The sequence below is a fragment of the Ovis aries genome, chromosome 3 (assembly GCF_016772045.2).
Source record: "Ovis aries strain OAR_USU_Benz2616 breed Rambouillet chromosome 3, ARS-UI_Ramb_v3.0, whole genome shotgun sequence".
Lineage (NCBI taxonomy): Eukaryota > Metazoa > Chordata > Mammalia > Artiodactyla > Bovidae > Ovis > Ovis aries.
Genome location: NC_056056.1, coordinates 214,565,792 through 214,593,738, shown reverse-complemented (window position 1 = coordinate 214,593,738; position 27,947 = coordinate 214,565,792). Strand labels below are relative to the sequence as shown.

At 56.3% G+C, this 27,947-nt stretch overlaps 1 protein-coding gene across 7 annotated transcripts in view; it reads right to left on the bottom strand.

Moving 5' to 3' along the window:
* Nucleotides 1-27,947, bottom strand: part of CACNA1C (calcium voltage-gated channel subunit alpha1 C) — a 462,078-nt gene that overhangs the window by 39,697 nt on the left and 394,434 nt on the right. For 3 of the 7 annotated variants that reach the window (XM_042248240.1, XM_042248245.1, XM_027968047.2), the window contains exons 15-29: nt 27,311-27,431; nt 25,932-26,046; nt 25,106-25,226; nt 24,693-24,762; nt 22,361-22,493; nt 19,555-19,684; nt 18,477-18,536; nt 14,574-14,680; nt 13,609-13,696; nt 12,999-13,106; nt 11,289-11,341; nt 10,862-11,008; nt 9,893-10,094; nt 8,863-9,021; nt 8,291-8,401 (exon numbers count right to left, since the gene is read on the bottom strand). In XM_042248240.1, the coding sequence (XP_042104174.1) occupies nt 8,291-8,401; nt 8,863-9,021; nt 9,893-10,094; nt 10,862-11,008; nt 11,289-11,341; nt 12,999-13,106; nt 13,609-13,696; nt 14,574-14,680; nt 18,477-18,536; nt 19,555-19,684; nt 22,361-22,493; nt 24,693-24,762; nt 25,106-25,226; nt 25,932-26,046; nt 27,311-27,431 (1,725 nt within the window). Of the gene's footprint in view, nt 1-392; nt 477-8,290; nt 8,402-8,862; nt 9,022-9,892; nt 10,095-10,861; nt 11,009-11,288; nt 11,342-12,998; nt 13,107-13,608; nt 13,697-14,573; nt 14,681-18,296; nt 18,357-18,476; nt 18,537-19,554; nt 19,685-22,360; nt 22,494-24,692; nt 24,763-25,105; nt 25,227-25,931; nt 26,047-27,310; nt 27,432-27,947 lie in introns of all 7 variants that reach the window. The other 4 variants (XM_042248246.1, XM_042248242.1, XM_042248243.1 and 1 more) reach the window with 4 other exon arrangements.

Here is a 27,947-nt window from a genome sequence, read left to right as displayed (position 1 = left end):
GAAACAAAACAAAAGGAAGAGGAAAATGAAAACAAAACAAAAAAAAGCATGAAAGAAAGGAGAGAAGAGAAAAAAATGAGAAAAGAAAGAGGTTATGTGGGCATACTGGACCCCTTACCACTCCACAGTTCTGGAGGTGCACGCCTGCACCTGTTGCTCACGGAGCCTGACAAAAGTGGGTTAGTCGGGGGCCGGGCGGGCATCCGGGAGAAGCGGGAGCCTTTGCCCGGCCCGGCGGAGTGGGGACAGTGGCGGGGCTCACGTCCCCCAGGACGGCGGCAGGTGCGAGAGAAAGCATGACTGGAGCGGGTAAAACAGGAAACCAAAAAATAAACCAAAGGAGGTGAAGAGAGAGGGGGGCACGGAGGCGTCCTGGGCAGAGTCATACTCACATTCGTCTCACTGAGAATGACGTCAATTACGCTGCCAATTACGATCAGGAAGTCAAAGACATTCCAGGGGTCACTAAAGTAGCCCTACACGGGGCGGCAGGACGGGAGTGAAAAGGAAGGTTAGACAGACAGGCACAGAGCCCGCGGGGCCGCCCGGCGCTGCTGGAGTCCGAGCCCAGGAGGGGCGGCCGGCCCACCCCCCCACCTGCCTTCCCGGGTGCCCCTCCTTAGACCTGGCCCCTGGCCACCCTTCCTGTGTCCCCAGCACCTCCCAGGCCTCCGACTCTCTTGTCCGAGGGCTGCCTGCAGGGACGGAGGTGACACGGGGCAGGGACCTTGAGGCGTGATCTGGGAATCACAAGCAGCATCGGTGTGGTCCAGGTGGGTGGCCAGGCCCTTGGGCTTGGTGGTGACTCAGGTGAAGCTCACGATGACGAGGGGGCCACATCATCAGAGCAGCATCTACAACCAGGTCACCCTCGTGCCAGCCCCGGATGGGCATTAGCCCTGGATTTGCCTCTGTCCAGAGGCTTTCCTCACTTCAAGGGGATGGAGGCTGTGTCAGGTCCAAAGCCTGGGAATGTGTGTGTGGGGGACCTGGACTGAGTCTCCAAAGCCCCGTCCCCAGCATCATCACTGTGACCAGCACCCTGCTGAGACGCCCTGAGAGAACAGGGCTCTCACAGCCTGCAGGCAGGGTGGGGGCCTGGGAGGAGGCCTCTTGGGAGGAGCACACTGGCCGTCACGCCTGGTGCCTGGCAGGGAGCAGGGTGCTGAACACACCCCCCTGTCCTGCACATGTGGATTTTGCCTGTTTTACACTGTATTTGGGGAAGGGAACAGATGCATGTTTTTGAAACATTTCTGGAAGCATGTGGATGACTGACTGTCTCCATTTCCATGAGGAGTCCTAGGTAGGCAAACTCTCTACAAAGACAGGACGGGTCCTCTCAGAGTGGAGGGGTCAGGGAGTAATGCTCTGGGACACGCGGATGCACACTCGCGGTTCAGGATCCCAGGAGTTGGGTGGCTACTCTCCCAGAGGGTGGAGTGGGGAGGGTTAGCACCAGGGGAATGTGTCTACTTTAAGAGAGGAATCTGCCCCTTTGGTCTTTCCGGGGAAGCCCCCGACTCTAAGCGTCTTCCAGGCACCCCCTCCCTAGCCCTCCTGGGGGTGGCCAACTCTCCCTCTGTGTTCCTGACTCTTAGGAGCCAGGCGTCTTCTGTTTGCCCATTTCTCTCAGCTCCATCCTGCTCCTCGACCCCTCACTTCCCAGCTGTGCCCCCTTTCAGCTGGATCACAAGACATGCTGTCCAGGCCATTCTCATTACTCTTAGTGCGGAGGTCAGGTCACAGGGACAGGGCCTTCTCAGTTCCCAAGCGTTTCTGCCCATGTAGGCAGAAATGCCACTACAAAGCCTCTGGACAACCGGCAGGGAGTGGAGGCTGGCTCAAGGCATGGGGGAAGTGAGGGTCACTTGGAACCCTGGCCATCTTGTCAGCTTCCTCGAGTGTTTCTCTGAATATCACAGGGCCCCTGGGGCAGAAAGAGACTTGCTCTCCCATTTGAGCTGGGAGCAGGAAAGAACCAACCCCTCCTGGGTGCTGACATGGCATTTCAGGCACATGGGGAGCGCCGGTTTTGAGGGCAGGGGACAGAGTGAGGACCCCAAACGAAGGACGAATGTGCATGTGTTCAACATCACTTTTGGAAAACGCTGGGGAGCTACCTCCAGGGGGGAAAACGGTTTCAGGAGGGAAGGGGTAGGGGGTTCAGGCAGAGAGAGGATGGAAACAGGAACCAGAAAAGAGTCCAGGACGTCCCGCATCCAGCCTAGAAAACCCGGCGACAGAGCGTTATTGGGGCCAAGGGGAGGAGAGAGGGCAGCAGGCATCTTGTTCGCAGGGAAGACTGGAGTCTCCGGTTCACCAGAGGGACCTGGAACAGACGGGTGGGTCACCTGGGTCCGCAGTGCGGCTGAGGGGAGAGACAAGGGAGGAAGGCAGGCAGAAGCGGTGGACAGGAGGTTAACAGCGGGCGAGCACGGGGCAGGAGCCAGGCCCTGGGACCCTGCAACCCGCCCCCATGAAAGCATCGCCTGTCACCCCTGCTCTCTGGTTGCACAGGGACCGGGCCGCGCCCCCTTGGAGGCTCCCTCTGCTCACGCCCTGCCTTGCCCTCTGCAGGCTGTGCTGCTGGGGCCTTCGGTTGACCTATCTGACCTGTGGGTCCAGGGCCTCCACTGGCCGCAGAGCCCACCAGTTCCCACCCAGAGGAGGTTTACACATGGCCCGAGCAGGGGGTTGACAGGGTCCCTTTAAGATGCCAGCCCCCCTGACCCATCCACCCCCATTCTATCAATCTTCCAAGCTGGACCATGGACACGGCTTGATTCAGCTCTCAGCCCCTCCTCCACCCCGTTCCACACCCACCCCAGAAACAGCTGACGCCTTCCAGGAGGTCAGTGGCTGCCAGGACACACCTGCCAATCCCCAGGGGGATGGGACTTGTTTGCTGGAAATCTCGGGTGACACAGGTTTGTGGGGTGATGGAGGAAGCAGACCGGGAAAATACCACAGACTTTCAGGAAGTCCAGCTGACTGGAGCCAGGTCACACACCCCTTTTCTCCTTGGTGGAAGTCAGGGTCAGGAAAAGGGTTTCTGGGCTCTCCCTTAACTAGTGAACCAAACCTCTCAAGGTCCAGCTCCTCAGAGCCAGGCAGGGCTGGTCATTGGGATAGTGCTTTGGGCTGGAAGCCTTCTCTAAGCCTGCAGGGTTAGTGGACCCCCAGCCTGGGGTTGACGGGCCAGCACCTGCTAGGAACTATCCCTTCTCCTGAGTGCTCCAACCCTCTACTCACTGGCTTATGGACCAAACCAGCCCTGGCTTCAGCCCATTGTTTCTGGGAAGGAGAGACTGCCGCCCTAGCATCCCATGATGCACTGCACCTGCGTGAGAATTCGGACTTCTCCTCTCTCGGATCATCTGTGCCCCAATTCACTCCATGCCTGAAGCTGTTCCAAGCCGAAGGAGGCGGTGTAGTGCGTGAGCCCTGGAGGCAGGGTGTCTGGGTTCGAGTCCTCCCTCTGCCACTTCCTAGCTGGGTGACCCTGAGCAGATGACTGCATCTCTCTGCGCCGAGGTTTTCCCACCTATGACGACCTTCCAGTGATGGTTGGGGGCGAGGTGGGACACAGGTGAGCACTGCACCTGCAGGAAGCCCAGTGTGTCCAGCAACTGTCAGGGTTGCTGGAGTTAGTCTGCCCCTCCCAGGGAGGCCTGATGCACAGGGTCAGTTTTGGGGATGGGGCTGGGCAGTGGGGAAAGCAGAGCCCAGGACTGTGGGAGGAGGAGGAGAGGGAAGGTGGGCTACAGAACCCCAAGCTCCTTCAGGGGTTCTCATCTTGAATCCTAGTGAGGACTGAGGAGGCAGAATCTAAAATGCAGGGGGAGACAGTGTTGTGCTTGACCAGGGAAGGAGGTCCAGCCGAGTCAGAGCCTGGCTGGACTGAGCCTGGGAGGTGGTGCCCCTGGTTCCAGAAGCTCTGGTCTTTCCTGGGCTCCAGGTCATGGGTCTGGGATATGGGGGGTGGGCGCAGCTGGCAGTGGAGTGTCACACTGGGAACCACTGCCTTGCAGTTCAGTTTAGTTCAGTTCAGTCGCTCAATCATGTCCAACTCTTTGTGACCCCATGAATCGCAGCATGCCAGGCCTCCCATCACCAACTTCCGCAGTTCACTCAGACTCACGTCCATCGAGTCGGTGATGCCATCCAGCCATCTCATCCTCTGTCGTCCCCTTTTCCCTCTGCCCCCAATCCCTCCCATCATCAGAGTCTTTTCCAATGAGTCAACTCTTCGCATGAGGTGGCCAAAGTACTGGAGTTTCAGCTTCAGCATAATTTCCTCCAATGAAATCCCATCTTGCAGAGATAATGTCAACTGTATGCGATGTCACGATGTCCTTAGACATCATGGTGATCGAGGGCTGCTGGTGTCGAGTGGGGCGGCCTGGCTGGCACACAGCTGCTCCCCCTCCTGCCTCCCACCTCCCCGCCAGCTCTATCCTGTGACCTGCCCTTCAAGAGGCTGGCGCCTCTCAGCTCAAACAGTATGGGATGGAGGTGGGGCAGCAGGAGGCAGGGGAGACCCAGGGTGGGTGGTGGTGGCCCTCCAAGTTGTTCGAGGAATGCACACTTTGGACATCTGCTCTGGATTTTCTTTGGAGTTACGCTTTTCCTCCCCAGCAAAATTCCAAAGGCCTTCACTCACTCATCTCACCCACATGTGATGAGTGCTCCGGGCACCTGGAGGTGAGCTCTGTGTGGGCAGAGCACAAGCACCCACAGCCTCCCCTGGTGGGATGGGATGCGATGGGAACCAGCTGGGCTCCTCTGGGGTCTCGGGAGAGTCTTCCCCTGCCCTGTTGGCACCCGAGTCCACAGCAGGACTCCACTGCAGAACCACCCAGGATGAGGGTTTGAGGGGACCTGCCTGAATCTGGGGCTTCCCAGGTGGTGCCAGTGGTAAAGAATCCAGCTGCCAATGCAGGAGTTGCAAGAGACTCAGGTTTGATCCCTGGGCTGGGAAGATCCCCTGGAGGAGAGTATGGCAACCCACTTTAGTATTCAAGCTTGGAAAGTTTCACAGGCAGAGGAGCCTGGCGGTTTACTCTCCGTGGGGTCACAAAGACTCAGACACAACTGAAGTGACTTGGCACACACGCATTCCTAGCTATTGGATATTTTTCAGTGCTTATCATCAAGTGTATCTTAAAAGTTCTTTTCTGTCTTTGCTGATAAATTTCCATTCATAAGAGGACACTCCAGCTACTCAGTGAACTTCAGAGCCTTCTAAACAAAGCCTTTTCATGCTGACCAGTTCAGTCCTGCACAGTCTCAAAGGGCCCAGGGGCACTGGGAATGTCCAGGGAAGTTCTCCTTCTCAGGGAAGAAATCCCCTGGCCACTAGGTGTTCAGGACATGCCTGTCACCTGTCCCACTCTTCAGACAGACAGGGAAGAGATCTACTTGAACTGACTTAATTTCTCAAAGTGGTGAGCAGAACAGATGGAAATGAAGACCAGAAACATCAGTTACCACAAGGACACGGAAAGAACAAGGCCAGACTACAAACTGACCCACTGACCACGGAGACCACAGAGACCACAGAGACCAAGCGACGGAGAAGGAAGCCCAGCAGGCCAGCCTCAGACACCTGCTGTCAGGTCTGATGTCCACCCCTGCATCCCTGTTTTCTGACAGCCCTTCCTCAGCTGACGCTCACGGCTGCAGACACGCAACACAGACTTGCGGTCACGTTAGGAGCCCTGGTTGTCGGGTGGAGCCAGCTCAGTATTTCCACCAGAGCTGCAGACACTTTCTGGTTTGGTTTTCTGCCTGGAAATGTTGGTGATGCTTCTGGAATCTGTTCCTTAATGAGGGATTCCCAGGTGGCGCAGTGGCAAAGAAACCGCCTGCCAATGCAGGAGACACAGATTTGATCCCTGGGTTAGGAAAATCCTCTGAAGAAGGAAATGGCAACCCACTCTAGTATTCCTGCCTAGGAAATTCTATGGCTGGAGGAACCTGGCAGGCTACAGGCCATGGGGTTGCGAAGAGTCGGACACGACTGAGTGACTAACACTCTGACTTTTCCCCTTTCTCTTTAAGCACAGGCAGACCCCTCTGTGTGCGAAATGCAGATGCCCTGGGTGGTTGTCCTACTTCTTTGGAAACGTCGCTCTGATTTTACCCCATTTTCTCATGACAGAAAGCAAGATGTACAAGAGATGGGGCACTTTATGGTTCCAAGCACCCTAACTGGCTTCTTCCCAGGTAACTGGCTTGTTCCTGGGTCTGGATTCAGGGACAGTGTTTTCCAGGCTTAGACCCATGCAACGTCACTGCCACTTGCTCCTTAGGGCAGGTCTGTCTCGTGCATCCCCTGAGCTCTGCAGCCTGACTCAGGGAGACCCCACAGGGCTGTGCAGCGGCACCTGACATCATCAGAAACACATCTGACTCAACGCAGAGTGACTCAAGCCTTTGAACTATTTAACCCGCACATCTCATGAGACTGGAGAAAACCATGCCAGTTCCCTCCTGGAAGCTGTCATCTGAGTTGGAGGCTCAGCTCAGCGATGGCCTGGCCCACCAGCCTCCCTGTGGTGTGCTGCTATGGGCTCTGAGCCTGCCGGCCCCCTGGCCATGTGGCTTGGAATAGGGCCCCACAGAAGATGGCCAGGGACATTCCGTGGTCTTCTCTGCCCCTAAGTGGGACTGGGCTTGGAAGGGAAAGTGAAAAGAGCCTATTTTCTGCCCTGGAGGAGGTGGGAAAGCACCATAATTATCACTAAATGACATTTATTAGGGTCTCATTCTCTGCATTCAGTCTGGGTTCCACACTCTGGACTCTCAGGTCCCTCTGGTGAGGGAGGCTTGGTGCAGTAAGAACACGGCTGTCTTGTCTTTGAAGCCCCTCAAGGGTTTCCCTCCTGCAAAGTCCCCAGCAGAAAACATGGCACAGGAAGATGCTTGCTAATGGCTTGGTGTGGAGGGAATTACATCGACTACAAAGTCAGACACGCTGGATTCTATTCCCAGTCCTGCCACTTAATAATGGTGTAATTAATACAACACTTAATTGCTCTGAGTTCCACTCCCCTCTTCTCTAAGACGAGGAGCTAATACCTATCTCAGAGAGGTGTCTTGAGGATTCCACGCAATGAGGTGTATGCAGCACCGCAGGTTACTGACAAATGTTGGTGGAACATTAATTCAGAGAAGACAACGAGGATCCTGTCACTAAACAGGGATCCGAACTACAGCCTTGGGGCATCCCTCCTGGCCCTGCTAGTTCTGGAGCAGGTAAGCATCTGAATGGAAGTGAAATACAGGACATGCAGTTTGGCCCCTCAGCCCCCCTGGGTTGACCTGTGTTGCATCTAGAAAAACCAGTAGAAGTGGGGACAAAAAGGTTCGGAAACCTGCCCTGAAATACCCTCTTAGATCCCTTCTCACTGACTCCCCCAAAGTTGTGTAGCAGCTGGAAGCCCCTGAGCCCCCAGGACACCCCATCTAGGGCAGCTGTGAAGCCCAGGGAGTGGACACGGTGATGCTGAGCTGTCTATAGGGAGAGAGACGGGAGCTGCTCAAACCTAGTCACCCTCCGTCCTCGAGGCTCTGTGTGTGTGTGTGTGTGTGTGTGTGTGGTAGTGGTGGGGTGTCCAGTCTGTGTGTGTGTGTGTGTGTGTGTGTGTGTGTATGGTAGTGGTGGGGTGTCCAGTCAGTGACAAAGGGCACAGATGATCCAAGAGGCAGAAGCCAACCCACCCTGTCCTGCCTCACTCAGCTCTGATCTCTCCCAATGTTTTTTTCTAAAAGCTGCTTATACCTAGCTACGCACAGACATTTGTAGGTCTGTCCTGTGCTGGAAGCTATGTGCAATGACTGCAGCCCTGAGGTGGGGAACCAGAGGCCCCCCGGATGCACTAACGCCCAGTCCTGAGCAAATGCGGCCCTGCCTGAGCCCCTGCAGCAAGGCTGTTAGTCTGTGCAGTGCCCGCTTGAGAACAGACCCAGTTTGGGTCTTGGGGGGCTGGGCCTGTTGAGGTTTGGTTTCCAGTCTCTTCTAGATGATGTGCGGGGCGAGGGCGAGTCCGCCTCCCGTGGAAGGAGGCTGGCTCAGGCACCTCCCTGCTCCCTGTGTCCAGACCTCAGGTCAGTCCAGGGACTGAGAGTCTGCTTCAAGGAGTTGGCCTGGCACAAGCCCTGAAGGCTCCTGGGCTGCAGCGGTCATTGCCAGGAGGATCCAGTCCCTGGCCGAGACTCTGCCCCCATCGACCCAAGCCCACCCCTTGCGCTGTGGACCGAAGGCCCGTCCCAGAAGGCCTACCTTGGGCTTGAAGGCGATGAGCTTCAGGACCATCTCCACTGTGAAGAGGCCGGTGAAGAGCATGTTGAGGATGTTCATGGCGATTTTGAACAGACAGCTCTGACCGTAGTGCTGGGGGTGGGGGGTGGGGGCGGAGGGGCTGTGAAATAAGGCGGGGGCTCCCTGCTCCCAGCCACGCCCTCAACAGAGACCTTCCTGAACGCAGCCTGGGGGCCGGCCACACCTGCGGGAGCCAGGTGGGCTCAAGAAGCCCTGTGGGTCCTTCCCCTCTCTGTCGTTCCCGCAAATGCAGGCAGGCACAGCCTGGGCCCTGCTCTCATCGCGGTCAGCTCTGCGTGGCCGCCTGGCCTCAGGTGGGCTCCACACAGCTGGCATCCCCGGACGATCAACGCCATTGTAAGGTCACCTGTGCTCCATCGCCCTCTATCTCAGCTCAGGGTCCTGGCATTCTGACCCCTTGGGAAGGTGCCCCTCCTGCCCCACTGGGCCAGCGAAATGGCAACACCTCCCAGCCCCGTTCTGCCCCCTACCCCTCCCCGACCCAGGCACCCCGGCCGGCCCGCGGGACTGACCTGCATGGCCAGGCAGATGGTGTTGAGCAGAATGAGAACGAACATCAGGTACTCGAAGTAGGTGGAGTTGACCACGTACCACACCTTGTACTGGTGCTGGTTTTTCGGGATGTACCTCCGCAGGGGCCGGGCCTTGAGGGCATACTCCACACACTGCCGCTAGGGTAGACGGGAGGCGTTAGTAACCCGGATGATGGGGGGGGGTGGTGGTGTTAGTTCACGCACTGCCGCTAGGGTAGGCGGGAGGCGTTAGTAACCCGGATGATGGGGGGGTGGTGTTATTCCACACACTGCCGCTAGGGTAGACGGGAGGCGTTAGTAACGCGGATGATGGGGGGTACTCCACACACTGCCACCGGGGGTAAACGGGAGGGGTTTCACAGGTTGAACCAGATGTTACTTGGTCATTTTTTGAGGTTCTATCATTCCCCTAAGGAGGGAGAACCCTGTTTGGTTGGTCCCCATTAGGCTGTAGTTGAGGGGGCCCTGTCTCCTTCCTTCCGTCTCCGGGACGGTTGGTAAACGCTTGCTGACTGACTGACAGTCCGTCTTCTCAGATATTTCCAGCTAAAGACTCTTCTGGAGGCCTGTCTCTCCACGATTCTCCTTTCCCATCCTGAGTCAGTTGTCTTAGATACCAGTGTCCACAGACCAGAAGTCATAGCTTGCGGCCAAGGGGTCTTTGGTTGACTAGACTCGGGTTACCTCTGCGCTGTACCCGGACCCCAGGTCAGGACGGGACTCACCCAAGCCCTCCTCTCTCCTCCAGTCTCCACTTCCAGCTTCTAAACCCAACCAGCCTATTTGCTCCGTCTCTACTGTCATCAACCTGGTAATGCATAAGGGTCTAAGCGGCCAGAATGGTGAGTCTAGAGCCAAGGTGTGGACCAGGGGTCCAGAAGTCCCCTGACAGGGGTTTGGGGGGAGTTCCTTTCCTAAGCAGAGCTCGGGTTCTCTGCAGAAGGGGAGCTTTTGCAGGCTTCAGCCTCGTGACCGCCCGGCCTCTCGCCCTCTGGGGGGTGGGGGCTACCTGGTTCTTGTCCAGCTCGCAGTTCTTGTACTCTTGCTCCCCCTGCTCCTGGAAGGTGACGATGACGAAACCCACGAAGATGTTCATCATGAAGAAGGCAATGATGATGATGTAGATGATGAAGAAGACGGAGATCTCCACGCGGTAGTTGTATATGGGACCCTTGTCCTCCGTGTGAGAGTCGATGGAGCGGTACAGCAACCTGGAGGCAGGGAGACAGCCCGCGCAGGGCCCGGGAGCTGGTTCAAGACCAGCTCTGTCTCTTACTACTGTGTGGCTTGGGCAAATCACTCAACCTCTCTGAGCACCAGATTCCTTATCTGCAAAGTGTGAACAATAGTTCCGGATTTTCCTACCTGGCGGGGCAGTTGGAATAATGAATATGAAGGTGTTTTGAAACTGGCAAGAACTGTCTAAATGTAATGCAAGTCATGGGCATTGATTTAAAAAACTGGAGATATTGGTGAATAGTAATACAGCTTTGTTGTTTCTCAGCAGAGACTTGGAGGATGTTGCAGTGAACGTAAGATCCATCTGAGGACAGATATCCATTTAGATAAAAGCACTCAATATAAATGCCCAGGCTCGCTCAGACCATCAGCAGTGGTTTAGTTTACACTCAGGTAGCCTGTGTCTGGGCTTCCCAGGTGATGCTAGTGGTAAAGAACCTGCCTGCCAGTGCAGGAGATGTAAGAGACTTGGGTTCGATCCCTTGGTTGGGGCGGTGCCCTGGAGAAGAGAATGGCAACCCACACCAGTATTCTTGCCAGGAGAATCCCATGGACAGAGGAGCTTGGTGGGTTATGGTCCACAGGGTCTCAAAGAGTTGGACACGACTGAAGTGACTTAGCACGCATGGCCTTCAGCTTGTTCTAGAAACACCCTCACCACCTAGGGAGGATGGAGATAAACGTGGTTTCTGAAAGGAGTGTGGACACCAGTGAGACTGGCCAGGGTCTGCATACTTACTCTGGCCATCCCTCGAAGGTGGAGACGGTGAACAGGGCCATCATGGCGGCCAGGACATTGTCAAAATCAAACTTGCTGTTCTCCCAGCTGCGGGGCTGGATGATGGGGTGGTCCACCTCCCCATCCTTGTATGTGATGTAGTTCCCCCTGCGGAAGGGAGACAGTTCATTCTGGGGTCTCCCATCTCCCACCACCTGTGACTCCTGGCTTGGGGGTGGGATGGGATGGCTGAGCTTAAACCCACAGTTCTGGCCCCTGAGCAGACCTCGGGAGTAGATGATCTCATGTGCTATGTCAACTGGACCAGACAACCCATGGGCAAAATCCAGCTGCCACTGCTGTTGGAGGAAGAACGGGGCACCCCTCCTCTGAGGACAAGCCTCACCCACCCAGAGTCAGGTGGCCTGACTGTCCCTGCCGCACTCACTTGCATTCAGCCTCTGTCTGTTTGGAACTGTCCGAACAGGTGTAGAGCTTTCCCTGGAAGGCGGAAGAGCACAGTGATGGAGAGGTTCCTGAATCGAGGAGTTGGTCAAAAACTGTCTAGTGATTATATCTGCAGTCGGCTCTGTGCTGGAGTCTTGGGACAGAAGAGTGAGGAGAGCAGAGCCCAGACAGAAAACGCGCCGTGCCGCAGGGACCCCATCACAGGGAACCCAGGGGTGAAGCAGAGCTTGGGAGGCAGGTCTGGTGAGGGAGGAGGATGGCTGGACTTAGGTTGAAAACTTGGGGAAAGCGGGGCCCCTGTGCATGGTGGGGGCAGAGCTTCAGGTGGAAAAGAACAGAGAGAGAAGGACTGGGGCAGAAATGGGGAGGGCCTGCCAGGCACAGGGCGAGAACCTGGCAAACCAGGGCTCTGCAGCCACCTGGGTGGGGGACTCATGCTGCTGGTCACAGGGAGCCCCACAGGTCTAGGTGGGTGACCACACAGAGGGGTCAGGGATGACAGTCCCCCCTGCCTTTCTCTAGAAGGGAGGGCAGGGCTGAGGGCAGCCACGCTTGGAGGGCTGGGTGCTGATGGAGCAGCACCCCCTACACGCTGGCCTCCTCCAGGCTGGGAACTAGTTAGTCCTGCTCTGGGCTGGGAACTAGTTAGTCCTGCTCTGGGCTGGGAACTAGTTGATCATCCTCTGGGCTGGGAACTAGTTGGTCCTGCTGTGGTCTGGGAACTAGTTAGTCCTGCTCTGGGCTGGGAACTACTTAGTCCTGCTCTGGTCTTGGAACTAGTTGGTCATTCTCTGGGCTGGGAACTAGCCCTGCTCTGGTCTGGAACTAGTTAGTCCTCCTCCAGGCTGGGAACTAGTCCTCCTCTGGGCTGGGATCTAGCCCTGCTCTTGTCTGGGAACTAGGCCTCCTCCAGGCTGGGAACTAGTCTTCCTCTGGGCTGGGAACTAGTTAGTCCTCCTCTGAGCTGGGAACTAGTCCTCCTCTGGGCTGGGAACTAGTCCTACTTTGGTTTGGGAACTAGTTAGTCCTGCTCTGGGAACTAGTTAGTCCTTCTCTGGTCTGGGAACTAGCCCTTCTCCAGTCTGGCAACTAGTCTTCCTCCAGGCTGGGAACTAGTCCTTCTCTGGTCTGAGAACTAGTTCTTCTCTAGTTTGGGAAGTAGTCCTCTTCATGTCTGGAAACTAGTTAGTCCCCCTTGGGTCTGGGAACTAGTTAGTATTCCTCAGGTTTGCGAACTAGTTCTTCTCTGGTCTGGAAACTTGTTAGTCCTCCTCGGATTTGGGAACTACTTAGTCTTCTTTGGGTCTGGGAGCTAGTTAGTCCTCCTTGGATCTGGGAACTAGTTAGTCCCCCTTGGATCTGGCAACTAGTTAGTCCCCCTTGGATCTATGAACTAGTTAGTTCTCCTTGGGTGTGGGAAACTAGCCTTTGGGTCTGGAAGCTAGTTAGTCCCCCTCCATCCTGGGAAATAGTTAGTCCTTCTCAGGTCTGGGAACTAGCTCTGCTCTGGTCTGGGAACTAGTTAGTCCTCCTTGGGTCTGAAAGACAGGAGGGGCTGTGGGGCAGCTGCGTCCCTCCCCAGGGAGACTCAGCACTGTCCCCACCGTGTCCCCTGTGGCTGCTCCCGTCCATGTCCTTGGGAGCTGACAGGTGGGAAGGACAGGGGCTGCAGATCTGGCTGAGACCCCACCTTGAAGAGCTGGACCCCAATGCAGGCGAACATGAACTGGAGCAGCGTGGTGACAATCACAATGTTCCCGATGGTGCGGATGGCCACGAAAACGCACTGCACGACGTGCTGTTGGGGGGAGGCAGGGGGGTCAGGCCTGGCCTTGGCTGAGTTCCCCGGTGTCATGGCCCTCTCTGAGGGGGCAGGGGCAGCCCTCCACTATGAGCGGGGGGTGGTGGGGATCAGACTCAAAGGGGCAAAGTGTGCTCCCAGCTCACAGGGTGATGGAGCGTGGGGGGCGCATATCCCACTGGGTGACCCATGGACCAAAGCCCCGCTAACACCCCATACTCTGGGGCAGTGATTCAGGGGCCTCATCACTGTATGGGGCCCGAGGTTGTATGTGGTCTCCTTCTGCAAAAGCTTTGCTGAAAAGTTGGGATTGTGAATGGTGGCCTCTACTGGGGCTCCATGCATCTTGGAACCAGGACATGAAGTGGGCTGAGGTGCCAGCAGGAGGGTCCTGGTTCCAACCCAGAGGCCCTGCCATTGTCCCCGCCTTCCACCTCACATGGACCCCTGGCTGGAGCTTGCTGGGCTGGGGGCCCCCGCCCAGGCCCGGTCGGCTCACCTTCAGCCCCTTGGCCCTGTTGATGGCCCGCAGTGGCCGGAGCACCCTCAGGACTCGCAGGATCTTCACCACGTTGATGGCACTGGACCTGGGGGAGTGGATGGTGGGGTGAACCACTCCTGCTCCTGGGCCCGCAGGAGAGAGGGGGAGCGCATGGGAGTCCTGGAGAAAGTCTCCCACCTGCAGGGACCTGGAGCTATCCTGGGAACCGGGGACTTGGTGAGCAAATCATGGGAAAAGCATTTACCATGTGTTAGGATGCTCGAGGGCGTTTACCCAGCCAAGGGGATGTAGAGAGGCAGAGCTCCACCAGACCCCAGCCAGAGGATACACTTCCTAACTGTTCTGAGCCCCAGTTTCTTTATCTGTAAAACGGGGCAGTGACCACCTCATGAGCTTGTTGCAAGGATCAAAAGAGAAAATGCACATGAACCACCTGGTATCCCGCGTGGCGCCTGTTGTAATCTGAACCCGTGGTGGCTTTTCGTATCATGGTCTTGAAGATATATTGTACGAATGGCGGGGCTTCAGGCGGGGGAGGCACCTGGTGCTCACCTTCAAACCCGGTCCCCACCTCCAAGCCGGGTCCCCAGTCGCTGCCCACCATACCCCCTTGTACAGAGGACATTCAGGCCTGGAGGAACAGCTCTGACACCACAGACTCTGCACACCTGGTGCACCGGGGCCAGGCCTCCTCTCCAGGGGAGGACAGGCCACAGCCGTCCTCCAGGGGCACACAGCGCCCTGCCCTGGGGCATGGGGGTTGCTCTGAAGTGTCCCCTACCCTCGCCTGCTAGTTACCTTCAGAAGGCCTCTACCCTCCTTGGGCCCACAGCTGCAAGGGAGGCCCCACCCTGGTCCCAGTGCCCTCACGCTGCTGTGGACGCAGACAGGCTGCTCCCTCGCGGTCCTCTCTGACCTCTCCCTTGCCCCATGCCTCTCGCAGGCCCTCGGGCCCCACTCACTGGATGCCGAAGGAGATGAGGGACACACTGACCACCAGCAGGTCCAGGATGTTGAAGTAGTTGCGGCAGAAGGAGCCCTTGTGCAGGAAGGCCCCGTAGGCCGTCATCTGGGGGCACAGGGATCGGGGTGTGAGCAGCTCCGGGCTCCAAAGACCCTTCACCCCTCCCTCCCACCACAGCACTCCCAGCAGGGCCTAGATGAAGAACCAAGAGGTGACGGAGGGTTGGGGCAGGCAGGACAGGAGGAGACGCTGTGCCTGGCAAGTGTCTGCTGCCAGCGATGCAAAGCCCAGAGGCTCCTGCCCAGGACGTGCCTGCGACCTTCAGTCCAGTATCTGCAGCCCTTTCAAGGGCCCGCCCCCATTCCCCACTGCCCCTCGTCACGTTTCTGTGACTGCAGCCCCGTGAGGCCCCTTGCTGCTGGTCCCTGGGTTGAGCTGTGTTCTCGGGTTCCAATGCCCTCCCCTAACTCTCTCCACCTCAGGGCCCCCAGGACTTGGGCATCTGGGGGAGGTGGGGGCTCGCCCAGTCGAGGACCAGCCCCTTGGCTTCCCGGAACTTCCCTCGTTTAGCCCCAGGTAACCCCTCAGGCTCGTGCAAGCTCTAGCGCCCAGTGAGAAATTCTACCAGAAATTCTACCAGGAATGCTGGAGACCAGCATCTATCCCTTCCTGGGCCTCACAGTGCTGCTGGTCTGCGCCCAGGATTCAAGCTCCACTCCACCATCTGGTTCTGGAGCTGTGTGTCCAGAGGGGGCTGTGGGCACCACCGTGTGAGCCCAGCTCTGGAGCCTGGTTGCCTGAGTTCAAATCCCACCCACCACGCTCTGAGTGCCTGGAGCATGCTACTCAACTTCCCTGTGTCTCATTAGAGAAATGAGGTGATGACAACCTCTTCCCCGGAGGGTTGTAAGTGCTCTTGGGAGTTATAGGTAAAGCCCTTTGGACACAATCCTGCAGATGGCAAGCCCTGCAGGGGAGCTTCACTACAGAGGACTGGACGCAGCAGAGAGCTACGACTGGATTCGTTGTAGGGTACGTCTGGGTTCGTCCTGTGATGGGGGGCTGCTCAGAGTCCCCCTCTGTAGAGCAGCAGCCTCCTCATGTGGTTGTTAGGCAGCTACAGAACCATGCAAAAGCCCCTTGAAGACTAGGAAGGGACCACTTTGGGGCTGTTGTGGGTTTGCTGTCCCCTACCCCGCTCAGAGCCCTGTCCATGCTCTAGGAACTCCTGTCCAGTCTCGTTGACATGAACTAAGGGCCAGTGGATTTCCAGGTGAAGAGCTGAAAGGCCATGACCATGAGCGACAGCCAGCGGGGAAAATCTGGAGCTGACGGCTTAGAGCCTGGGAGCAGCTCCCCGGTCGCCTGGAAGCCCAATTTATTTCTTTGGAATCAGAGCATGCCCAGGGCAGCTTGTTCACAGAGTGATTCAAGAGCAAACACAGGGGAAATGGGCAAAAATAGCTCTTGCAACCTAATTCTTCCCACTGATCTCCTGCAGGAGGGGGTCACAGGGGACTCAGACACCTGTGTCCTGCAATAGTTTCCAGAAGTGGGTAGATTATATAAAAGGTTGCAGGGGAATTCAGCTGGAGATGTGCCCCAAAGGCCTATAATCTTGGGGTGGGGGGCTTCCTTGTCAGTGTAGGTCTTGGCCCCCGAGAGCAGACCCAGGTGGCTCCATGGTTCATGTTAACTGAGAGATTCTGAGCCCAGAAGGCTGGTGTGTGTGTGTGCGTGTGTGTGTGTGCAGGGCGGCTGCCCAGGCAGGACCAGAGGAAGAGTGGCCACAGGAGAAAGGGCAAGTGGACACTGGAAAAATGGGGCATTTACTTGAGAGTTCGCTGTGGGTCCAGTGCAGGGCCCCCTCTCCCCCATCTGCTGACCGCCACACACTCCTGCTCCTGAAGTCCTAACCTTTGCCCAGGAAAAGCCTTGCTGGGGAGAGAAAAGGATTGAACTCTGAGCTGGGAGAGCAGGATGCCCCTCCGTCCAGCCAGCGCCTCTCCAGGCAGCAATACGGCTCATTAAACACATCTTTCGTAATTTCTGCTCGTGGGTCCTGGTTCTATCTCCCTCCTCTCAGCGACAGATCTCGGCATCATTCAGTCCAACTGTCTTGGCCCCAAAAGCCTTTCCTTGGAAGGCTGAACATGCCCAGGCCTTTCAACTGTCTCTGACCCTGGACATCCCTCATGCCTGACAGTCACCTCTCCCAGGCAGGATGCTGAGCCTACAGGTGGGGCAGAGGGACCCAGGGGAGGAGGTGCAGGCAGGGTTCTAGGGCCAGGCTCCACCTAGAGCACAGTCAGCGTGAAAGTGGGCAGAAGAAGGAGCAGGTGGGCAGGACAGAGGACCTCCCAGGAGCCGGCAACCTTGGAGGAAGAGGCGCTCTGGGGAGGGTCTGAGACTTGGAAGAGCCTGGTTTTTGTTCATCTCCCTGGGTCTGGAGTCCAGGGAAGGGTCTCCATGTAGCCGGGCAGCCTGGTCCCCCTCCCCACTCCCGGAAGTCAGAGAGAAAAACACAAGGAACACTTCTGGTTTCCTCTTGTTAACACCTGGTTAGCTGGAACCAGAGGGTCTGGACACAGAAGGCATGAGAAAGTGTCCACTCAGGCTGAAGCTGGACGTGACAGGCTGTCCCCACCTGGAGGAGCCCAGGAAGGAGGGTCTGGGGCTTCCTGTGCAGGGTGGGAGGAGCTGGGAGCCAGGGGGAGGTCGCCCGGGGTGGCCCCCAATAGGTTGGAGGCACTGAGCTGAGCCGCTTACTGACTGGGGTCAGGGTGAGTCCCAGGCTCTGAGAAGAAGAGTGGGCGGACACACTCCCCTGACTTGGAACTTGCCCCCGAGGCTCGGGTGGCCCGGGGAGCTTGGAGTTCCTAACAGAGTGGATGTAAGTAATATATTGTGCTGTGCTAAGTCGCTTCAGTCATGTCTGACTCTTTGCAGCCCCAAGGACAGTAGCCAGGCTCCTCTGTCCGTGGGATTCTCCAGCAAGAATCCTGGAGTGGGTAGCCATTCCCTTCTCCAGGTATCTTCCCAATCCCGGGATCGAACCCATGTCTCTTACATCTCTTGCATTATGGCAGGTGGGTTCTTTACCATTAGTGCCACCTGGGGAGCCTCATTGATTGTATATTAATAGAAACAATAATAAAGTTGGGGCAAACCTCTGTCATCCTGAGGCTGCTCAGAGGCGGGCTCTACTGTGTTGGGGTCACAGGATGGGAGTGCGTGTGGACTCTGGGCCCCACACTGAGCCCTGGAGGACACAGCCGCCTCCTCCAGGCCTGGGCAGGGGCGAGGGGGCAAGCTTTGGTGGGGGTCAGAGGTGTGTGCAGGGGTCTGTCCAGAGCCCTCGGTTGGGACACTGGCATTGGCCTGTGTTGACAAAGGGCATCCCGAGGGCACAGGCAGAGGGCCTCTTGATGCCCTGTGCTTTGCCATTTTCTGGCTCTTGTCCTTTGTGTGGCGTTCCCTCTGGGCCAGATAGGGAGAAGGTTCCTGCTGGGGTCAGGCGTGGCTCGCAGAGGTGGTGGGGGGCAGGCGGTGTGGGGGAGTGCCTGGTATCAGCCAGCATCAGTGCCCAAACTGCACGGGCACAACAAAGTCAGGGGCCCCAGTTCCCCCAGCTTCAGGCTTCAGAGTAAAACCAGAGTGAAGGAGACCAGAGAGAAGAGGCGGTGCAGAGAGGAGGCAGAGGCCTTGCTGCGTGCATTACCTTGAGGATAATTTCTAAGGTAAAGATACTAGTGAAGACATAGTCTGCATTGCCTAGGATCTGAAAGACAAGCACAGCGGATTAGTGGCTCCGAGTGACAGACAGCAGCAGAGTGTGCGTTAGCGACAGAGCAGCGGAGCCAGTGGGGAAGGACAGGAGAGGAGCAGAGGGCAGGGTTACCTTCAGGGCAATCTCAATGGTGAAAATGGTAGTGAAAACAATGTCAAAATAAAACAGAATCTGCAAAACAAAGAGAAACAGGGTGGGGATGGGGGAATGGAGCAACAGGATGGGAGCAAGGTCGCCAGCAGGGAGCTGCACCGCAAATCATGCAGTCTTTCCACGGGAGACCAGAGGCATTGACACAGCCCAGGGTCCTGAAGGCCCCAGATCTGTGAGCGGGCTCCCAGAGCTGACTCAGCGGGTCCTGGGTCCGGTTGGGTGCTTTTCTCATTAATTCAATTTACTTACAAACCAAAATCAGACCATGGGATATGCGTCTCAAGGACAGAGTGGGGTTTGCTTTCTTTGCATAAAGATGCAAATTGCTTAACTCACATCAGGGGATGAGCCAGTCTCTCACGTTCCCAGGACCCTACCCTGGCTGTGCCCCTCAGGGTGTGGTGGGCACACCCCAGGCTGGGGACAGGCTCAGGGTTCAGGCTTTGCTCTGTCTCAGATGATGGGTCAGAGCGAGGACATTCCCAGTAAGAAACCTGTGGGCCACGTGGGCTGCAGGACCATCGGCTGGCTCGCAGGGGTCTGGCTTTCGGGTGGTGGACTTCTCGCTTCACGCCCGCCTGGTTAGGATCTGACATTGTTTCAAGGCTTTGGGATATGGCAGGTCCTACTCTGGCCTTTGATTGTAATTCACCAGAGCCTGAGGCGAGCTCCAAATTCAATTTCGACTCTGCAGAGGGTCAGTGAGGTCCTCCTTATGAGGGCGGTCTCATCAGAGTGCCATCTGCCACTGACCCCCAGGGACAGGATGGGCCAGTTCCTGGGAGGCGAAGCCCCTGGGGAGCATCTGTAGGCAGTGTGGTCTGACATCAGGGTCAGGCTGGCCTGAGGCTCGGGGCTCATGGTCTCTTCCTGCTAAGGGTCTTAAGATGGATTTGCACCAAAGCTGTCATCTCTTAGGGAGATGTCTGCTGTGCCTCTGACCATGAGATTTGGGGCAGGCTCCGCATTGAAGGACAGGGTCAGGCAGCCAGGGGGTCACATTGCAGGGTTGGGGTGCGGGGGACGAGGTGCGTACGTGGTTCCTGAAGGAGGTGTGCTGCACGGGGTCCTCGGCGGCCAGGGAGATGCTGCTGAGCAGGATGAAGAAGAGGATCAGGTTGGTGAAGATGGAGTCATTGACGATGCGATGGCACTGGAGGCGGAACCTGCGGGGGCAGGGGGAGGGGGGCTGTCACACGGGGTGGGGTCTCTGCTCCTTCTTGGTGCGTAGACGCGTGTGCGGGCGGGGTGTGGGCCCTTCAGCCTGAGCCATCTGGCCGCAGGGGAGACACAGCCCTGCAGCCCGTCCCACCATGCCCTCCACCACAGGGCCTTGGGGTTACGTCCGACACTTCAGGAACCTCTGCATCTTCATGTACTGCTATGACATCCATTCACGAGCTTTCATCTGGGGACTCGGTTCCCCATCATTAAAAATACTGACTTCACAAGATCTACCTCACATGTGTCTGTATGGGGAGCAGCAGAGCTGCCCAGAGCGTGGATGATGCCACAGCAGTAATTCAGTCCTGAGCCTCAGCGCAGGGACAGAGGCCAACAGCCCCGACCCGGGGGCACTCACAGTGGATCCTTGGATGCCAAGGGTGTCTTATGTGCTGTCTCCTCTTGACGGGGTATTATCTCATCTTACAGATGAAAACATGGAATCTGGGAAGGGTAGTCTTGCCCACTTTGGAGTGTGTGTGTGTGCGGGGAGGGGCGCAGGGTGGCTCAGGGTTTGAACCAGGCCTTCAGACCTCTGCTTCTGGCATGTGGTTGACTAAATCCTCTGAGAGACCTTACTGATGCGGAAGCACCAAATCCTGGAAAGGACGAGCTCTCCAAGACCATTCTGGTTTCATGAGAGCTAGGAAAGTCTGCAGTGATCCCCTCCTCCCTCAAGCCCATCTGCTGAGCTGGGGTCTGCTGGACATGCCCAGGTTGGGCAGAGGTGCCTGAGGACAGAGGCCAGTGGCAGCACTGCTGTGAGGAATCTTTAAGCCAACAGGAGATGGGGCAGAGGGCCAGGGACCCCTAGGCTGAGCCACGCACACAAAGAGCATCTGGAAGAAAGCTTCTCAGTCCTTCTTCAGGTCCACGGGAATCTCCCCAGTTAAGACGGAGTACTGAGGTCACAAAGATCATGGAACACTCAAGAAAATAAGCCACTAAGTTGGCAAATCAGGAAACTCAAATAAATGAGTTAGATCTCTCCCCAGAGACTCTGTATACTGGAAATATTAGGTACCGATGATAGAACAACTATATTTGAAATATTTAATGGGATAAAGAGTCGGACATGACTGTGCGACTGAACTGAACTGAATGGGATAAAAGACTTGACCACAAAGATGACGAATTAACAAGAAACTCAGATGTAGCTGGATCTGGAAAACAAAGCAATACATGGAACTGTCTGACATGAAAAAAAAATATAACTTGATATAAAAACTGGTTTACACAGTAACATAGATAGAATTGAAGAGAGAATTAAGAATTTGGAAGATATATCCAAAGAATGACCCAGAATTTGAACTGAGAGACTAGGAGATGAAAGTTATGAAGAAGTGCATGCGTGAGAGGGAAGGACAGAATATGCAGGCCTATCGTGTCCCCTTGGACCAGCACAAGAGAAGGGAGACCAGGCAGTGTGTAAACAGAGTATCCTGCAACTCTCCCAGAAGTAGCTGTTCTTATCCTAATCCTTAACATTATTCAAGAACTGACAAAAAATATATATATACATATAAATCCATAGACTTAGGAGACATAATATATTCCAAGCAGGATAAATGGAGAGAAACAAGTGGTAGTGAACATATCACAACTCCAGAGACCATGCTGCTAAGTCGCTTCAGTCGTGTCCAACTCTGTGCGACCCCATAGACGGCAGCCCACCAGGCTCCCCGATCCCTGGGATTCTCCAGGTGAGAACACTGGAGCGGGTGCCATTTCCTTCTCCAATGCATGAAAGTAAAAAGGGAAAGTGAAGTCCCTCAGTCGTGTCCGACTCTTCGCGACCCCATGGACTGCAGCCTACCAGGATCCTCCGTCCATGGGATTTTCCAGGCAAGAGTACTGGAGTGGGGTGCTATCGCCTTCTCCAGAGACCACAGATGATGTTAAAAGAGTGAGACCAGAGGCAGATTCCTACAGAGAAACGAGCGTGGGAATTCCAACTGTACAGTGGAGCAACACATCTAACCCGGCGAGGGCCATAACCTCTCTGCCTGAAAGTGTGCACAGAACACAGCTGTCTCCCAAGAACAAGAAATGGAAGCAATTACAGATAAACAGAGGTCCAGTGAAGTTACCATTAAGACTTCCAAAGAATGTATTTTAGGAGGAAAGAAAATGATTTCTGAAAGATGGACCAAGATTCGTGAAAATCGAACAAATAGAATGGTAAGTGGTATGTAAATCCAAACACACCCTGTCTACCCAGGTAATCATATCTATCTTGTCAGGTTGGAAATAAAGGTCGGTATCAAATTACTCATCGGCCACAACACCTAAGGTGGGAGAGCTGGAAGGAGTTAATGCAGCCTAGTTGCTTACCTCCTTCTATTTCGCAGAAGGTTTAGGCTCTTGTTTAACTTTCGGGGTTGTTAAGTTAAATGTTAATCACCAACAGAGTAGAAATAGAGTTTACGCATTTCAAATAATGGAAAGGAAAACAAAACACAGGTCTTCTGATTCATAATCCAGGACTCTCTCCTCTAAACCCGTGCCTGTTTACACAAGTTGTGGGGCATGCTGGGCTTGGGGCTGGAGGACGCTGATACCTGCTGGGCTGGCATCATGGAGAGAGTGGAGCCCTGCTCCCCACCCCGTCCACACACCTGTTGCTGGGGCTGAAGATGAAGAAGGCGCTGGCTTCCGGCATGGGCACTGCCTTCTCCTTCAGGTGCAGCTCAGAGAGGGGGCGTGGGCGGGGGCCCACGGGCATCTCGGGCTCCTCCTCGTCCTCTTCTCCTGCAGGAAAAAAGCACCGTCCTAAATAGCTCCATGGCTCCCACTTATTTTTACCACCATGCTGCCCACTTCCAGACACCTTCCTACGGACAGGAATCAGACATCATCGGTATCTCTGGAAACGCAGGGGACCAACTAGGACGGCCAGCTCTCTCCCATGGGCACCTTTGGGGCTCATCTCTGCTGGAGGAAGCCTCCTGGCAGCACATGAGACCAGGCTGTGAATCGGGTGACCAGCTCAACCCCTGTCCTGCTTTTTAAGCGGAAATCCCCACACCACGGGAAACACTCAGTGCCCTGCAGACTGGGGTGACTGGTCATCCTAGTGGTCAGACACCAGAAAGGTAACCAGGTGAGACGGGGGCATGGCCCGGTGTCCTCAGCTGGCTGGCTGCAGGCCGGGGGAAAGGGTGGGTGGCCTTTGGGGCTGCCCCACCTGCTCGTAACTTGAGGCAGGCCATGGTTTCATGATCTCCCTGACATCATCTTTCCAGTTGGTTTGCTTTCTTGCTTCGTGTCTGCCTCCCGCTGAATGTGGGCCCCTCACAACAGCAGCTTATCTGCCCCCATGGCTGAGCACACAGTGCCTGCCCAGGGCGGGCAGCACAGTAGGTGCTTTATAAGCAGTGATTAAGTCAACAAGTGGGTGTCTCCCTGGTTTCATCCAGCTCTGTATCCATGACAACAGAATGGTCCAGAAGTCACATCTTTCCTCTCCAGTTCACCGAACTGCAGACCCAGTGAGGACCACCCTGCTCCATGAAGCTGCTACCGCACTGCTCACCCCCTGGAGTCCCCGCAACAGCCCAGGCCTCCCTCACAGCCTCTGGACTGAGCTACATGTTCCCTGGGGTCATCATATTTCTTTCTCATGTGCACTTACTAATTTTAAGTCCTCAGTGACTCTTCAAGAACATCTGTACGTTCACTCGCACACATGAATCTAGCAGATAAAAGCCCCATCTCAGCACACAGCTTTCCTCCTGAGTGAGGCGATGTTCCTGAAATGTGGTGTGTACAGAACTGGGGGCTCTGACCAACCTCAAGCTCTGGAGATTAAACTTGGGGGGGAGGCCTGACAGGTCCCTGCTCGGCAGTGTGGTTGCTCTGTGGGGACTAGGAACGGGCATCTCCTGCAGGTGGTCCCATGATGAACAAAACCTTCTTAACATCAGTTAGCGCCATGCCCGTATTCAGTTTTCCCTGACTGCCTCAAAAATACCATTTTAAGGTTTATTTGCTCATTCAGGATCAAGACAAGACCCGCCTACTGCATTCAGTGGCTATTTCTGGTGTGTCTTTGAAATTCTGTAACGGTTTCTGCCCCAAGGGCTGTAAAGGCTTCAAAAGGCTCCATGCTGGCTCAGGGACACCCTTCCGCCCTCCTTTCTGTCTGAGCCCCAGGAAGCCAAGTCCTCTTTCCCAGCAGACAGACCGTGGAGACAGGAGAAAGGAGGCTGGCCGCAGGCCGGTTTCTGAGGGAGCTATGCCCCCAAACAGACTAGCCTGCGTGGGGACCCGGGTCGGCAAGACCTGTAGCGCCATGATGGTCTGTTGTGACTTTGAGCTTGAAGCAGGTGATGATACCCACAATTTTCGGCAGAAGGAGGGCAGGCCAGGCTCACGCAGGGTGTGGTGTCCTGATGCAGGGGACTGGCTCCTGACGAAAGACCCTATCCAGGGACCCCGCTGCCAGTTTGCGGATCAGACCGCAGACAGGACGCTCTTGCTGCGGGAGACTCGACAGCGTCGTGCAGAGCCGTGAGCAGGCGTCTGCAGCGGAGCCCTGCTGTGCTCAGCAACCCCTCCCGGGAGCGGGCAGGACAGATTTGGGATTTACTATTATTATTAACCAAGCAAGATGCTGCGACATATGTTATCCTAATAAGTTATGTAACTTAATAGCGATTTTACAACGTAGGCTATAATAAACCTTACATGTATACGGAATCCAGCTTTCAAAAGGCCCAAAGGCACTGCTCCAGCACAATGTGTTCAGTCTTCCGTTATCATTATCACAGTAATAATTGAGCAAAGTTTTCCCCCAGAGGATAAACGGTGATGCTGCAGCTGAGTTGGGGGATCAAGTGAGGCCCCCGCTTGTGGAGAAACTGGGACCAGCACCCAGCTTTAGAGCCAGGTGTTCACCCCCATTCCACGCCCCCACTGCCTCCCCCAGGCCAGGCAGCGGGCTGGTACCTGCAGTTTCCTGGTTGGGGTAGGAACTCTTGTCCTCATTCTCATTGGGCTGGAGATCATCCATGTTGATCTAGGCAGCCAAGGGAGAAGAGGAGAGTCCAGTTAGATAAGATCCATGGTTTAGAGGCCTCCAGTAGTCTTGAAATTGCCCCCGAGTCTAGGCCGAACTGTTCGTTTGTATATGACCCTCAGGACACCAGCAGAAGGCTGGCATTCCTCCTCTGCACGCCTACCCATCCCGGCTCTATCCCCCTCCTCTGGCCTCTCTGTCCCCCTCCCCACCCGCCCTGTCTGGCTTCTGGGCAGAGTAGCCCACCCAGAACTGCAGTCCCCCTCCCCCTCCCTCTCTCTCCCTGCCACCCCCCCCCCGCCCCCCCGCCCCGGCTCCGGCTCCCAGGCAGAGCAGCCCATACCTTGGTGGCGGGTGGGGACTCTCCATCTGCCGTGATGGATTTCAACTCGATTTTCTCCTCCTTGGTCTCTTCCACAGCCGGCTTCTCTACCATCTCTTGCTTCTTCTCTGGGCTGGCGGTCCTGGCGGGTCAGCAGGACAGAAGATCAAGGGATGATGACCAGAGTAATAGGGTGCTGCCCTTGTTGTGCCTTGGGGTCCAGACCGCCAGGGCCTGGGACCACTTGTCTTCTGGGGGCCCTTCTATATGGCTCAATCTTCAGGGCACTGGGCCTCCCCCTGGCTCTGTCCTCCCCGGTCTCTGCCCCTGGTCAGCTCTGTCCAGCACTCAGCTGAATGCCCAGCTTCTCCCCGACTCAGCCTCCATCTATTCCAAAGGTTCCTGAGGACCTGCTCAGTATCTGGCACAGGTGTGGCCCAGATAGTCCGTTTGGACACAGACGAGGCTGGTGTGGGGTCCTGTCTTTTCTGCTCATCAGAAGAGATGAGCTACAGGACAGTGAAGAGGCATCATCTTTCCAGATTCCCCTCGGACTGGCTGCCCTCCCATCCCATCCTCTACTCCCATCATCTGTCATGATCCTCTTCTCAAAAGAGAGCTCCCCAACTCCTGGACCCGTGGGGAAACAGGACACCTCCCCAGAGATATAATTCATGGTGCTCCTCGCTTAGAGTGATGTCCAGGAATAGGGGAGAGTCCCAGCTCACTGTAGGGGCCCCCACCTAACCCTGTCTAGAAGGACAGCCGGGCAGGCCCAGTGTCTCCTGAGCACTGACAGAAAAGGCATCTGGGAGCTGGGCGCTTGGCCTGGGAGCCTCGAAGTTACCTGGCTAGCTTCTTCCTCTCCTTCTCCTCTTCCTCCTCCTTCTGGGCAGACGTGAGGCTCTCGGCGTCAGCCAGGTTGTCCACGGCAATGGCCAAGAACACGTTCAGTAGGATATCTGTTTGTGTCCATTCTTAAAGAAAATGACCCTTGGACTTGGGGTGGTGGTGGGCACAGGGGCCAGGACAGAACATGCAGGGCCAGAGCTCCCCATGGGGAGGGGCTCCGAGCCCACTGAGCCCCCCTTCCCCTCTGCACCGCCCTCCTAGCTTCCTGGGGTTTCCTGGGGGATCCGGAGCAGGCAGGCACACAGGCCAGGCCTGGGGACGGGAGGCAGGGAGCCCAGCCTCGCTCTAATTGCTGGGTTTCGATGCTGCTTCCCACAGAGACAACTGCCTGCAAGTGACACTGTGAGCAGAGCTGCCTCCAGCGGGCCGTGGCACTGGGCGGTCATTACCGCCACCAGGAGGTGCCCGCTCTCCCTGCCCACTCCCGCCATGACCTTGTTCAGACAGAGGCCCCAGGAGGGTCAGCTGGGCTCCTGACTGAGTGGAGTCTGCTGTTTCTTCTCCCCCGCCCCTGACTCAGATGCATGTATCATGGGTCAAACTACTGGATCAGAGTCAGTCCAGCCAAGAGGTTAATGCCAGTCAGGCCCCCCACTCCAGGCCCCGGGTGGCTCTGGTTCACACCAGGAGCTGAGGGGCCCGGCCCCCAAGGGCAGGGGCTGGGCATGCGGTACCCAGTTCAGCCTTGCTCAGCCTGCTAGGTCGGAGCTGCTGCCATTTCCACCTTGTTTCCAGGACACTAGGTGGACAGCCCTGGGTGTGTCTGAGGCTGTGAGCTGACCTCTGAGTCCAGCTCATCTGAAATTCTACTTTACAAGCCTCTCTGCATAGAACCCTGGGGGATATGACAGGGGAGGGCTGCCTGCAGCAGGGGACCTGGGAACCTGCCCGTGGCCTGTCTGGTCTGTCCGTGGCTAACTTCCCCCTTTGAGCAGCTTCAGAGGGAGGGCGACAGGTGAAGGTCACTTCCGGGGTGAGGCTTTTCCTCCCTCAGCAGGCCCCCGGCCAGGGCAGCAGGTCTCATGATGAGGTCTGAGTGGGCAGCTGCAAGGCCAGCACCACTGGGCACTGCCCACCTGGACCACGGCAGCTCAGGGGGATGGACTCACATCCCCCCGGGCCCGGCTCCAGGTTCCCATCCTGACCCGCCTACACCACTAAGGTGGTCTGGGCTGGGCATGTGCCTTTTCCTTCTTCTCTGGGGAAGGGTGGCCCTGGGTCCTCCCTGGTCAGGACCCGCTGGGCGCACCTACTGGCATTGAGCTACAAGTTAGGGGGGGAACAGGGGGCGGGGGAGGCAGGCGCAAAGGATACAATTTCCACAGATGAAGAGGATGATGAAGTAAATACAGACTAACATCCCTGGAAAAGAGGGGCCGCCATAAGCCATGATCCCATCATACATCACCGAATTCCAGTCCTCCCCGGTCAGGATCTGAATGACATAGTCCCACCAACGAGGGACACAGCGTTAGACCAACAGCAAGCCCGAAGCTCCCCTGCCCGGCCCCCTGCCATATAGAAACCTCTGACACCTCTCTGGTCTCCCCGCCTCCTGCCGCCCGCTCTCCTCCCGGGGCTCTGAGCTGTGATCCTGCAGGTCCAGCCCTCTCCTTCCAGTGCGTGGCCACCGGCACAAATGACTGATCGAGCGCTGTAAGCGCTTCCTGGGAAAAACACCTCCTACAGCCCAGGCCCAGTGCTTGGTGGCTGCCGTTAGCTGACCCTAGGGCTAAGGCACCAAAGTGACCATGTTCACTGAGGCACCGTGTGGTCCCCCAGGCTTCCCCAAGCATGAGGACTTTGGGTACCATCTATAAGATTTTGGCAACATTCACGTTATCGTTCAGTTTAATCTGTAAACTGATCTCCTTTTAAACTTCAGTGCTATTTGAACTTGGCCCCAAGCCAACAGATCTACGAAAGTCACAAATTTGATGGTGGTCGCATT